The sequence below is a fragment of the Leopardus geoffroyi genome, chromosome A3, assembly GCF_018350155.1.
Source record: "Leopardus geoffroyi isolate Oge1 chromosome A3, O.geoffroyi_Oge1_pat1.0, whole genome shotgun sequence".
Taxonomy (NCBI): domain Eukaryota; kingdom Metazoa; phylum Chordata; class Mammalia; order Carnivora; family Felidae; genus Leopardus; species Leopardus geoffroyi.
The window spans coordinates 16,519,035-16,533,326 of record NC_059336.1 but is presented as its reverse complement, the minus strand read 5'-3'; the positions used below and the strand labels follow the sequence as shown (position 1 = coordinate 16,533,326).

At 47.1% G+C, this 14,292-nt stretch overlaps 1 protein-coding gene across 10 annotated transcripts in view; it reads left to right on the top strand.

The window, feature by feature from the left end:
* The window catches only part of TOX2 (TOX high mobility group box family member 2), a 136,527-nt gene that overhangs the window by 85,591 nt on the left and 36,644 nt on the right, over window positions 1–14,292 (top strand). For all 10 annotated transcript variants that reach the window (XM_045444529.1, XM_045444527.1, XM_045444533.1 and 7 more), the window contains one exon: window positions 2,011–2,256. In XM_045444529.1, the coding sequence (XP_045300485.1) occupies window positions 2,011–2,256 (246 nt within the window). The remainder of the gene's footprint in view (window positions 1–2,010; window positions 2,257–14,292) is intronic.

Genomic DNA, 14,292 nt, shown 5'->3' with positions numbered 1-14,292 from the left:
GATGGCTTGGGCTCTGGGTCCAAGAATGGGTGTGAGTGTGGCAAGGCGCTTATCCTCTCGGAGCATGTTTCTGTAGATATGCAGGGCTCTTCCCCGGGCAGTTGTGGTGAGGTTCAAACATGGTGCCTGAGGAGAAAAGTTTTGACACCAAAGAGGTGTTTAGATACCATGTGCTCCTTGCTCTCTCCACACCTCTACTCAAATCCTACTCACCCTTAGCACTCAGTGGCCTCATCCAACAAGTATTTACTGGGAGCCTACTTACCAGGAAGTAGGTATTGTGTTGGGCTTCAACTACCCTAGTTATTCTAACATACATATTTAACTTATCAAAGAAAACAAGGATGTTGGAAAGATGTTATTTCCCATATTCTACTCTGGTATTGTGGGGTTCCCCCCACTTTACACATTATGTATTATGATTGTTCTAAAATTTACCATTATATTCGCCGGTACCTCTGGTGTCTTTCTTCAGTTCTGAAATATTCCCAACCATTATCTCTTGAGTTATTCCTCTTCCCTTCTGTCACTCTTCCAGAATGCTGATTGAACAGGTGTCCTTTGGACACCCTCCCTTTGTCCTCAGTGTCCCCTAACTGCTCTTTCCTAGAAGTTTTCTCATATCCATCTTCCCGTCTGCACACATCCTTTCTCTGAGCCCTGATCTCTCTCGGAATATAGAAAAGGGGAGTGATCCCCCAGGCTGACATCATCTCAGTACCAAAACCCAATAAGGGCAGAAGGCAAAGAGGGAAACTACAGGCCAGTCTCACTCATGAACTAGATGCAAAAATCCTGAACAAAATGTCAGCAATCAAGATCCAGCAATGCATAAAAACAGTAATACATCATGACCAAGTTTATTCCAGAAATGCAAGGTTGCTTGAACATTTTCTAATGTTAAACCAAGTGAAGTAATTTACCATAGTAACTGTATTAAAGGAGAAAAGTGACTTGAGCCTTTCAGTAGATGCAGGGAGAAGGAGTCCAATAAGAACAACAACAACAGCAGCAGCAGCAGCAACAACAAAAACCCATGCACAGTTGAAAGAAAAATAAACACCTTGACAAACTAGGAATGCCCTCACTCTGTTACAGAATTCCTGTAAGAGCCTATGGCAAACATTGACCTTAGTGGTAAAACACTGAGCTATTTAAGATAAGGAAGAAAGCAAGGGTCCCCACTTTCACCATTTCTATTCAGCATCGTCCTGGAGCTTCCTTATCAGTGCAGTAAGGTGGAGAAAACAACAAACAAGGATTAGAGAGGAAGGTGTCCAGTATGGCTCCTAGCTTGTGCTCCTGGGGGATGTTTGTGCCATTTACCAAGATGAGAAAGACCAAGAGAGGACCCAACTGGACTGAGTGTTCAGGGCACACAAGGGAAAGGCATCCAACTGCTGTGGAAGACTACCAGGCAGGAAATCAGGATACTTCAGCTCCATCCCAACTCTTCAGCTAACCTTGGATGGGCCACTTTCCTCTTGGTGTTTGTTTGTTGGTCTTTTTAAGATTTCAAGTAATCTCTACACACCCAACATGGAGCTTGAACTTAACCCTGAGATCAAGAGGCGCATGCTCTTCCAACGGAGCCAGTACCTCTGGTGTCTGTCCTCTGGTGTCTTTCCCCTGCCACTTTCCTCTTGGACCTGAATTCTCTCATCTGTAAAATGGGTGGGTATGGGAAGATGGGCTCAAAGTGGGCTGCAGTGGCCAGATCTGAATGGAAAATGAAGAAGAGAGGGGAGGGAACAAGAGCTGGTCCCATTCTCCAGGAGGGCAGGTTTTTGTATACAGACCCTCTAGTGAGAGGGAGCACCCATTTAGAGATGGGGCAGGAATCTGACCAAGTCATAGGGCCATCTTGACTGTCTGCCTTGCAGAGGGATCATCCCTTCTTTCCTTTGCCAAGAAGCTGTTACCATTGTTGCTGCTCTTATTGGTGCTATTAAACATGTTCTGCGGTTGTAAGACACTGACTCCTAACAATATGCCCCTTTGATGTTTTAGACCTACAACAGCCAGAGCGAGAGCAACGAAGACTATGAGATCCCCCCGATAACACCTCCCAACCTCCCTGAGCCATCCCTCTTGCACCTGGGGGACCACGAAGCTGGCTACCACTCGCTGTGCCACGGCCTCACGCCCAACGGACTCCTCCCTGCCTACTCCTACCAGGCCATGGACCTCCCAGCCATCATGGTGTCCAACATGCTGGCCCAGGACAGCCACCTGCTGTCGGGCCAGCTGCCCACGGTGAGTCCTTTTCCCCCACCATTGTTCCTGCTGGTTACAGTAGGGAAATGGGTTAAGAAAGCAGAATGCCAATGTTTTGTGTGCTTGTGTGCAAGGTTTGGGCTTGGATGTTTGCATGGCGGTCTGAAGAATATGAGGGCTGGGCATGGAGAATAATCTGTGTCTTCACACAGGTAGCTTCTGGAACTCTCTTTATAATATCTTGGTATTATTTGTTTTGTCATTATTTCTAATGGTATAATGTCATCTTTATTTTTATTTTATAATGGCCTTATTGGGATAGAATTCACACACCATACAACTCACCCTGTTAGAGTATACAACTCAGTAGGTGATACACAGGGATGTATGAACATCAACACAGTCCATTTTGGATCATTTTCATCACCCTGAAAAGAAACCCTGTACCCCTTAGTCATCATTCTCAACACCCCCAGCCCTACAACCCCCAGCCCTAGGTAACCACTGATCTACTTTCTATTTCTAGATATCTGCCTATTCTGGACGTTTTATATAAATAGAATCATAATAGTTTTAAAATAATTGTATTTTGGGGGCACCTGGGTGGCTCGGTTAAGCATCTGACTTCGGCTCAGGTCATGATCTCACAGTTTGTGGGTTCGAGCCCCGCGTCCGCCTCTGTGCTGTCAGTTGAGAGCCTGGAGCCTGCTTCAGATTCTGTGTCTCCCTTTCTCTCTCTGCCCCTTTCCCGCTCACGCTCACGCTCTCTGTCTCTCAAAAAACGAATAAATGTTAACAAAAATTTAAAAAAAAAATTGTATTTTGTATCTTGTTTAAACTACCAGGGAGGAGGGTGGTTCCTGAGTTAAAGTTTTCAGGATAAGTAGAAATGCGGCAGGCAGACTAGGGCAGGAAAGTACTTTCCAGGTTGGGAGAACAGCATGCACAAAAGTAACAGGCGGGAGGGCTCGCGTCATGCTTGGAGACAGCATGTGGTTCATTTTCTTTATAGGGCTGGAGAGAAAGGACTTGGAGCAAGAGAAAAAGAGGTGAAAGAGCTAGCAGGGCCTGGACCACAAGGGTCCTGAATCCCATGATAAGGAAATGTATGATTTCTTAGCATAATGGCGGATTTGAACAATCAAGATCTATAGAAAACTAGCACAGCATTGCTTGTATAATAGAAAAAGACCCTTAAGGGAATTGTAGTACTTCTCCTGAGTAGCTATGATTTCTGTTTAGTTTCTGCTTTTTCCTTCACAGTTAGTATTATATACTAGTCACAACTCTTAAGTTCATTTCTAAGTGACAGGGACCAATCTGAAACTAGCTTAAGCAGAAAAGTCTGAAATATCCAGGGGCGGACATGGGGTTTCAGGCATGGCTGGATCCAGAAACCCCAGTAGTGTCATTAGGTCCCTATCCTATGCCCATTTACACGCAGCAGGCATGGTGGCTGCTGGTAACCAACATCTTCCCTGACATCTCTGGCAAGTGGCAGTCTGGGTCTTCTGGAGGGAGGTGGGAGGCACCACGACGGAGCATGGCTGGACCAACCATTGTGTCCAGGAGGAACAATCTTCGATATTGTCAGCTTGGGTCACAAACTCACCGGTGGCAGAGGAGAAGGGACTTCATAGTTGATTTCCTATCAAAATCACTTGGTATTGGGTAGATCACTTTTGTCTCTGCAGGGGATACTCAGAGGCCACAGCCACGTGTTTGGCCCAATTCTAGCTGATGCCCGGGACCTTTGGGCATGCAGTGTGTATTCTAACAATCTTGATTGTGTTTTATTTATTCCTTACTCTTATTATCACCAAATCTTCTTGCTCAAAAAAAAAAAAAAAAAAGCTGGTATCCTCTATGTATTGTTGTAAACTACATCACATTTTTTTCTTCTTTGAATCCAGGTGAGAAGTAAAAGGAGGGAGAGGCAGAGGGGAGAGGGAGGCAGCAAACCCAAGCTCCACATCTTGTAACGTTCAGGGTCTGACTCAAGTGCTCAGTGGAAATGGATCCTCCATTTTTTGAGGAATGCTTTTCTTTGGGGCCCATCAATAATGCAGGTCCTTGGTTTCCTCTTCTCTAAGAGACCTCAGGATGCCAGAGCCATATGCTTTTAATTCCACTTTTTTAGAATGCTGTGCCTTATCTGCCTGCGCGGCTAATTGCTCACAAGGCATCACTACTCCAGACCATCTCTTTTGGGGAATTATGGTAACACAAGCAAGGGCAGGGCCCGCAGACGCCTCTGGCATGTGCCCTGGGAAGGGCTGTGAATGCAGGGGTGAGTATGGCTGTAGTCCTGGGCCGCAGTGCTGCGGGCCTCTGGTGTGGTGGACATGGGAGACAGTGGGTTGGTGGCTAGCGTGTGGGCTCCAGAGTCTCACAGACCTGCCTTAGATCCTGGCTCCACCTCCCGAGCTTCATTCCCTTATCTTGGAATCATAACAGTACCCACCTCAAGACTGCAGTGAAGTGTATCTGAGATAATGTGTGCAGTCTTAGCAAATGCCTGGCAGAGAGCAAGCGATCAGGGAATATTTATTATTAGTAGTAGTAATAACAATGAATTCCCACCGGAACCAAATGGCAATGTTTTCCGTGAACCTCCCTTACCTAAAGGAACAGATTGCAGATACTCTCAGGTACTTTTGTAGGGCCACCTGATTACAGTAGCTCTGATAATTACAAAGAATGCTGTCTGTTAATCAAAAATGATCTTCTGATCCCTCCTCCTAGGATATGTTTTGGTTGGGCTCATTCCAAATAGACACTTTGAGTCATTTTCCATATTTCTTTAAAACTAGCTCATGTTAAAGATGCTTCACAAATTCAGATAGCTTGAATTCTTTCATTAGTTTTCAAGGGTTTGCTGAGTTTTATATTCCCTTGTTATGTAATGAAAGATAAGCTAAACTTTCTTATCCAGGGGAGGGCTACCGGAGCAAATGGGAAACCGGGTAAGCACAGGTCCATCTGTCGGGACTGTCTGGTGAAGAGAGACAAGGCGCCCTTAGAGACAAGTTTTTAAAATTTGTCTGAGCTGTAGGATGCAGGTGTGTGTCTGTGTGCATATGGACGTGCACACTGAGGGTGGGGCTGGAATTTGCTTCGCCACCTGCTAGGTGTCAAGCATGGTGCAGAGGGCTTTACAAACTGCTCACACACTGCTCCCAAGAACCGAGTGCCGCATTACAATAAGGAAACGGAAGCTTGGAGCAGGCAGGTGATTGTATTGGTTTCCTGTGGCTGCTCTAACAAATTGTCACAAACATGATGGCTTAAAACAACCAGAAAGTGATTCTCTCAGAGCTCTGGAGGCTACAGGTTGAAATCAGTGTCACTGGGCCAACCTCAAGGTGTCTGGAGGGGTGTTTCCTCCGGAAGCTCTGGGGAGATTCCATCCCGTGCTGCTTCTTGCTTCTGAAGGTTGCTGGCCATCCTTGGCTTGTGGCCACAACACTCGAACCTCTGGCCTGTCTTCACATGGCCTTCTCTTATGTCAGTACAGTCTCCTCTGCCTTTCTCATAAGGACACTTGTGATAGCATTTAGGAATAATCTAGGATAATCCCTCCATCTCAAGAGCTTTACCTTAATCACACCTGCAGATTTTTTCCCAAATACACCTTCCAGGGATTAGGACCTGACATTTTTAGGGAGCTGTTTTCAGCCTGTGGTATGGTGATCGACCATGCAGCAGCCTTTATTGAGAGCCTACTAAGCACCAGGCATTGTCTGAGCCCTGGGTCTACAAGACGCCCTTTATGCACACACATATATAATGTATGTAAATATATGTAAATAATATATGTAATATATATGTATATGTATATTACACATTACATATGTATACATATGTATATATATTACATATTAAATATGTATACATATATGTAATGATATATGTAAATATATATGTTTATATATGTAAATATATGCATAAACATAGTTATGAACATATATGTAAATATATGTTTATTATTTATTTTGAGAGAGAGAGCATGAGTAGGGGAGGAGCAGAGAGAGAGAGAGAGAGAGAGAGAGAGAGAGAGAATCTCAAACAGGCTCCATGCTGGCAGCACAGAGCCCAACACAGGGCTCGAGCCCATGAACCGTGAGATCGTGACAGCAGAAACCAAGAGTCAGATGCTCAAGCGACAGAGCCACCCAGCCGCCCTTACAAGATGCCCTTGAGGAACTCCTGGAGCAGGCAGAGAGACAGGTGAGACTCTGTTTCTGCTATGTGTGCCCAGAAGAGGCACCTTTAGGAAGTGATGAGCTGACACACTGTATGAATAAATGAATGAATGAATGAATGAATGAATGTCACACAGTTGTTGAGAAACAAACCCAGAATTCCAGCCCAGCTCTGTCTGCTCCCATGCACCTCTCAGTTTCACCAGGTGCCTGAGAGATGGAGCAGCTGGGCTGCAGGGCCGCAGGCGGCACAGGTGTTCCGATGGGCAGGAGGTCACAGATGCTATTTGGACACGTTGAGATGCATCAAGGATGTTGTTCCTGGAGATGTGGTTGAGGCCAGAGCGTTTGACAGCCATCTCGTTTATGCCCAGCCCTTTTGGCTCTGGTCCAGAGGCCACCGATTCCTTCTGGCCCCCCACCCTGGCCTGGTGGCCTCCTGATGTGCGTGGCCGCCGGCTTTTCCGCTTTTAAGGTATGGCTACTGGCAGGAATCCTGTGCAGTATTGGAATTGGGCCCCTTTTACAAAATTAAATATGCTTAAAGCTTCTCACTCGACTTCAGCGTCTTAACTGATTAAACATTCATTTCCAAGACAAAAAGAGTCAATTTAGTATGAAAGATACATTTTGCCGGTTTAATTTAAAGCACTGCACCTCCATCTGACCCCTATTTTCATAACTCAATAATTTTATCCTGTGTTGATTGTCTCATTTTGAGAGAGATATTGTATGTATAAATCAGTTTCTAAAATACCCAAAGAAACTGGAAGAGTGGAATTTATTAAGCGTCCTCTGTTAAGTCTGAAATAATTTATTTTGGAGTCGTCCTTGGGAAATGTTCAAGCTTACGGTCCTGGCACACCCAGGAGAGAAATTCTCCTGGGAAGGGCCAATGCTAGATGCTGTCAGACAAGTCCCGGGGAACCTGCACCTTCTGTGAGACCAGAGAGAGTTGTGGGAGAGTCTTGAGTGGGTGGAGATGGGTCTGATGGAAAATGAGTTCTGGCAAAGTTGTCCCCGCCCCAGCCATGGGTTCTGGTGGTTTGGGAAATGTGGGGTTTCCCTAAGCCAAGCCCTGGGGGTCACTGGAGCTGAGTGGTCCAGTCTTGGTCCTCAGCACAGGCGTGGCATACAAGTGTCATTCAAGCGTTCTCTTCCAGAGTTGACTGTTGTTTACTGTTTGTGGGGCCTTTGACAATTACTGTCTCTCCCAACCTCAGTTTTCCCATCTATTGAATGGGGATTGAGATTCCAGCTCTGGTGAACTCACCAACAGGAAAATGGGAATAATTGCTCTGTCCGCTAGGACACATTGAACAAGTATATGGGTTTGAGGTTGGATAGACCCTCCACTACCACCACCACACATGTCACTGGCCCAGGAGCCTCAGATCTTACCAACTTGGATTAAAATCCTGGGTGCTAGACTGGTAGTTTTAGATACTTTGTGTTCTATGTCCCTGTCCCAAAGCATCTTGGTAGGACTGGTCCTTCTCCCACACAGAGTGGGCTGGGGGCCATGGTTCAGGGACCCCATGCCAAGTGAAAGGTCTTTCCAGACTAGTGTCCTGGGGTAGGCTGCTGGGGAGGGAGCTGGGCATTCTTAGTTTCCACTTCTCCCCCTTCTTTAGAGGTGGTTCCCATGAGAGAGCCTGCAGCTCTGGGTTAGGGCCTGGGGACTGGGGCAAAGTCTGTATTGACTCTGGGAGGTCCTTGATATACGTCCTAACACCTACACCCTTCTCTTCCTGTTCTCTGCTCTTCCCCTCCGATCTCCTCTCTCTCTCTCCTCCCTTCCCTGCCTTATTCCTCCTCCCCCAGGAGATTTGGTCTACCTCTATTTGATTCTCACAAGTTGAGATGCACGGGATTCCCCTCCTCAGTCTGAGAAAAAAGGACCAAAGATACCGCCCCCCCACCCTTGTCTGGATTACTGAGCCACAGTGGCAGTAAAGACCACCAATCAGACTATTCATTTTGTTGCCCTTAATACATTTAATTTATTTTTTTGTTTGTTTTGGTTTATGATTGTATCAGTTAGTTTTTGCTGTGTAACAAGCTTGAAGCAAACAATGAACTTTTACTATTTCTTGTGATTCTGTGGATCGATAGGTCTTTTATCTGGACTAGCTTGTCTGATTCCTGGGGCCAGGGTACAGCTTGGCTGGGACGGCCTGGTCTAGGGCGACCTTGTTCACATCCTGGCGGTTGGCCTGATACTGGCTGGGGCCAGTGGTCTCTCATCCCATAGTGGCTGGGCCTGTTTACATGGCAATGGCCACAGGGTTCCCAAGCATCAAGAAAGGACAGGCCCCAGGTGCAACTACATTTCTTTTTTTTTTCTTTTTAATGTTTATTTATTTTTGAGAGAGAGACATACAGAGTGCGAGTAGGGGAGGGGCAGAGAGAGAGGGAGACACGGAATCCAAAGCAGGCTCCAGGCTCTGAGCTGTCAGCACAGAGCCCGATGCAGGGCTCGAACTCACGTAGCTCAAGATCATGACCTGAGCCAAAGTCGGACTCTTAACCAACTGAGCCACCCAGGTGCCCAGAATCAGTTTTCAAACCTCCGCTTGCATCACGTTTGCTGATGTCCCACTGGCCACAGCAAGGCATATGGCCATGCCTAGATTCCAGGAGTGAAGAAATCGGCCCCTCTTCTTTTTTTTTTTTTTTTTTTTTTTTTAATTTTTTTTTTTTTCAACGTTTATTTATTTTTGGGACAGAGAGAGACAGAGCATGAACGGGGGAGGGGCAGAGAGAGAGGGAGACACAGAATCAGAAACAGGCTCCAGGCTCTGAGCCATCAGCCCAGAGCCCGACGCGGGGCTCGAACTCACGGACCGCGAGATCGTGACCTGGCTGAAGTCGGACGCCCAACCGACTGCGCCACCCAGGCGCCCCTCGGCCCCTCTTCTTGAAGGGAGAAATATCAGTGTCACACTGCAGAAAGGTGTGGATGCAGGGAGGGCAGGAATTTGTGGCTGTTTTTGAAATCTGTCATGATAGTGTTTTGTTTGGCTTAGGTGCTTTTGTTTTCTTGACGTTTAGTATCACCTACTAGTTAGGAGCATGGGCTCTGGAGTTAAGTTGACCCAAGTTCAAAACCCAGCTTCACTATTTGTTACCTTTTACCCTGCAACTCAGACCAAGAGGTTAATCCTCTATGAGGCTCAGTTTCCTCATCTGTAAAATGGAGGGAATGTTACTTGCCTTGTAGGAACTTGTGAAGATTTAATGATCAGATGTAGGAAAAGTGCTCAGCTCAGTGCCTGGCACACATTGGGCATTCATAATAAATGTGAGCTACTCTGTTAATTTTGCTGGTGGAGTTCGGGTGGCTTCAGCCTCGTCTCTGTCCAGCCTGAGCTGTTAGGGGGTCGGCTTTGTTGGGGCAGTAAGTAGTCAGGCTGGCTCACCTGCAGGGGGCCGGGCCCAGGGTTGGGTGTTGGGAAAGGCAGGTCAGAAGCTCAGGTGGAGTGGGTAGGGAGAGGGCCCCAGCTCAAGAGCGGGCCGGAGGAAAGCATGTTACCTCCACTGGGACCTCAGTTGGGGCTCAGAGCTTAAAAGCAACTGCAAATTGACAGTCCCACTACCTGCCAAGAAGGCAGGGCCCCTAGCCTGAATGGCTCAGTCGGCTGGGTGTCTAACTCTTGATTTTGGCTCAGGTCATGATCCCAGGGTCATGGGATCAAAGCCCTGTGTCCAGCTCCACACTGAGCATGGAGCCTGCTTGGGATTCTCTCTCTCCCTCTACCCCTCTCCCTCACTCACACTCTGTCTCTAAAAGAAATAAAAATAAAGACAAAAAAGAAGGCGAGGACCCTAAACCCAACTTTTCTGGGATGCTTGACGGGGAGCAGGATCCATCTCAGTAAAAACAAGGGGCTCACGGGGATACCCCAGCTTGGGTTTTTCCTGGGTGCCATGTTTTTGTCTAATTCCCCTCGGGGGGTGGGAATGGGGGTGCTGGTCTCTGAAATGGGCCTCTGAGGATCCATAAGTGGGGGTAACCAGACGCCCAGAGGTTTCTTTATATTCAGCAGAGTGTGGATGAGACTCCCGCCCCCTGTTTTTCAGAGGCAGTAAGCAAAAGAAATATGTCTTTTTACATTTTATAAAACTCAGAAAAATGGCTTTAAACAGCTTTTGCTCTCCTGCTATAATTATTTATTTTCAAACACTCCTGCAGGGGACTGCTCCGTTTTCTTATCCTGCACTCCTTTTTCTCATAAATGAACCATCACTTCAATAAATCATTATGAAAACAGAGACTAACACCAGCTCTGAAAGGTTGAAAGATTTATGTAACACATTTATGTTTCCCATTTTCTCATTCTGGTACTCGGCTGCAAAAGCTAAGCTAATAAAAGCTGCTATTAATATTTCTTGTTGCCTAGCAACCCCAGAGCGGGAGTAATAGCTTCAGCTAGAAAAATAGATGACCGATAAGGAAAAATTCAATTCTTTTATTATCTCAGGGGGAAATGGCCTTTTACTGGAACATTATGATGTACGAGTGTGAAGTTGAACACAAAAGATTTTTTTGTGTGTTTGTTTTTCTATTTTTAATGAACATTATTTTACCTCCACTAACTCTTTTAGGGCACTTTTGTTTTCCTTTTGCGCTCTCCCCCCGCCCACCCCATCCCTCATGCTTAATTTAGCAGCTATAGTAGTTAAGAACCTGTCAGCGTTTTTTAGTTTAAAAATGGTTTTTGCAAAGGTTTATAACTCGGTCATAAAAATTCACTCCCTGTGAAAACTCAGGCCAGTGATAAGCCAACACACAGGCTAGTTCTCTGCGAGCAGACTCCCGTTGGTTGAGAGATAAGACTTGTGGTTTTCACTAAAAGAAAGGTCGGAAAAGAACAGAATGTGTTCTTTTCTGTGTCCCAGTTTCCTTTGGAACCTAGGGGTGCTGTCTCTTCTGAGAACTGTTTGCTCTAAAGTTTGAGATGTGTTCAAAGGGGAAAAGGTGGGGGCTTAAGCATTTATTGAATACCTGCTGTGTACAGATTGGTCCCATTGCTTCCTCCCAGCAACCTGTTATTACCCCTATTTTTCAGCTGCAGAAACTGAGACGTAGAGAGGCCAAGCAACTAGCCCAAGGTAGCATGATGCCACGATGTCTCACACATCCATTCATTAGCATTGGGTTTCTCAACCTAGCACCACTGACACCTGGGGCAGGAAGGCTCTCTGTGGTGGGGGCTGCCCTGTGCCTTGTAGGATGTCCAGCAGTGTCCCTGGCCTCCACCCACTATTCCTGGCCTCTGGGAGCTCTCTGTCAGTCAAAATCACAATAAAAAATGCCTCCAGTGGGTGCCAAATGTCCCCCGGGGCATAAAATCAACCCTTGTTGAGGACCACTGCATGCTGTTTCTTCTGTTTGGAAGGCTCTTCCCCCCTGTCAACCTGCTCAACTCCTTTTCCTGTGTTAGGACCCAGCTCAGAAGTCATCTTCTCTCTGAGGCTGTCTGGACCCTCTGGGCTGGGAGTAGGGCGAGGAGAGTGGGGCATTTGCCTCCATCTAAAAATTTAAGAGAGGGCCAAAAAACTCAGTGATCAAGATAAACAGTATCTTATTGCAGTATTTTTTTTAATCAAAATTACCACAAAAAACTATGTTGAGCAGTATATGAAAAGTTTAAATAAAGGTGAGATCAGTCTGAGTTCATGGATACAGGCAGCTGTCTGTGCTACCAGCCTGGGACGGCCTGAAGGCTGGGTCTGTGCTTAGGCCTTCCTCTGGCACTGGCATCTGGCAAAGGGCCTACCTTAGCGGATAACCCTCAACATCTGTTAATTGACTGAATGAATGGGAGAAGAGAGATGGCTTGTCCAAGGTCATGGAGTGAGAAGAAAGGGGGAGCGAGAACTTGAACCTGCGCCTCTGGCTCCAAACTCAGTGCTCTCTGCACCCTTCTGGCTGTGTACAGGTGAATGGGGGTTGTCTGCAGAGCTGTTGGTACCTAAGCCACGGAGGACTCAAAGATGCCCTGGGGGGCTCATAACGTGGAGGAGGGGCCAGGTAACAGCAGCCATGATTTTAGGTTGGTGTCCACCTGGCTCTCTCTACAGCTCTCACTTTAGGCTTATAACCCACTTCCCAGGCAGCAGCTGGCAGCTTTCTGAGGCAGAGCATCTCCAAGAACAGAACCCTGGTGGCCAGCCCCTCAGAGCACTGTTGTCCACGTTCACTGTGGTCACAGATTCCTTATCTTGGCCTTTGGAGAGCGAGGACCACATCTTGTTGGACCCATATCCTCTTGGCAAACTTTTCCTAAACGAGTGGCTGAATTACCTCTAACTGTAGTCTGCTAACATTTATTTAGCACTTATATGTGCCTGGCACCCACTTAAGCCCTTTATATTTGTCATCTCATTTGGTCCTTCACCCCAAGAAGGAGGTATTCTTATTGTTGCTCCTTTACAGATGAAAAAGCAGAGGCTTAGAGAGACAAATCACTTGGCCACACAACTATCAATGGTGGCCCCAAGATTTGAACCCTGGCAGGCTGACTCCTGGGTATTCTAGTATCTAACCTGAATACCCGTCAGATGAGTGAGTGAATGAAGAATGAGCAAGGGAGTGAGCCAGTCAGGACTGAGACCCACTTCATCTATTCGACTCTGAGCCAGGCCATTCATGTTCATAAGTAAGCACAGCATGAAGTATGAAATGCTAGCTTGGAACAAGGAACACATGAATCCCGAGGAGTTCAGAGGAGAGTAGTAGCAGAGAAGGCTTCCTGGAAGAGGTGGCCTTGGAGGTGGGCCTCAGGGGCCGGAGAAAAGCAGCAGAAGCCTGGGAAAAGGAAATTTCACACCTGTCCAAACTTCCTTGTTCAGACCCAGTCACCACCGTTTCTGCTGGGATTCACAAAACAGTTTGTGATGTCTTATGATTGCCCAGGTAGCCTCTGGTGCCCACCCTTTCCACCCCCTGCCGGGCTCCTAATTGGAGCCATGACCCTCTGGCCGCAGGCAGTGCAAGGGCCAGACATTTAACTTCCATTCTGGGCAAAATGCCAAGCTTGGCAGACTACCTCTCGCCCTGAGACCTGCTCCAAGTCATGAGGGAGAGTTCAGGGAAAGTCCCAGCAGCATCCGTCAGCCGCAGCTGCAGCATTACCCGGCATAATGGCCCTTTCCTCCGAGTGCATATTCAGTACCATGTTTGGGAAAATGAGCTTTTAATGTACCGTCGGCATTGCTCAGAAGCCATCTCCGGCTCCGCAGAGTGTCTGGAGCACATAAAACTTGAGATCTATTGGAGTCATTTTCCCCCTGCTCCGGCTGGATAATAAAAAGTCAGTCTCCTGCGCTCTTTCTCTCGTCTTGTGGCTTTGTCCATTTAGAACTCAGAGTCTTTAGAAAAGGCAGCAAGACAAATAAAACTCATCTAAATATTAAGGCTCCAGAGGAGAGCGTCGGTGCTCTACTGAAGCCGAGGGGCCAAGAGCACCTGGAGGAGTGTCCGTGGGAGATTTCCACTCACCAGTGGGGATGGGCTGTGGCCGCGGCTGTGATGCTGCCTCCTGGTGTCCAAGCAATAGTGCATCATGGGAGCCTGGAGTCCCAAGGTCCCTGTTCTGCCCTGCTGGGTGGTCTGGGGGCATTATTCTCCCTCTCTGAGCCTCAAGTAGGGTGGAGCTGATGCTATTTACCCAACAGGGTGGTGGTTAGGGTCAAATGTGCTAATAAAATGCTTCTGGTGCTTAGCTTTATGTGTGGGTTGCAGCAGTGTCTCATATGGGTTTGTGGACTGACTGAATGAATGAATGAACAGCAAATGCTGCCTGTGGAAATGGTGTCACAAACTGTAGAGCGCTGCCTACGTCATAGGTGGCGAGCAAGCCAG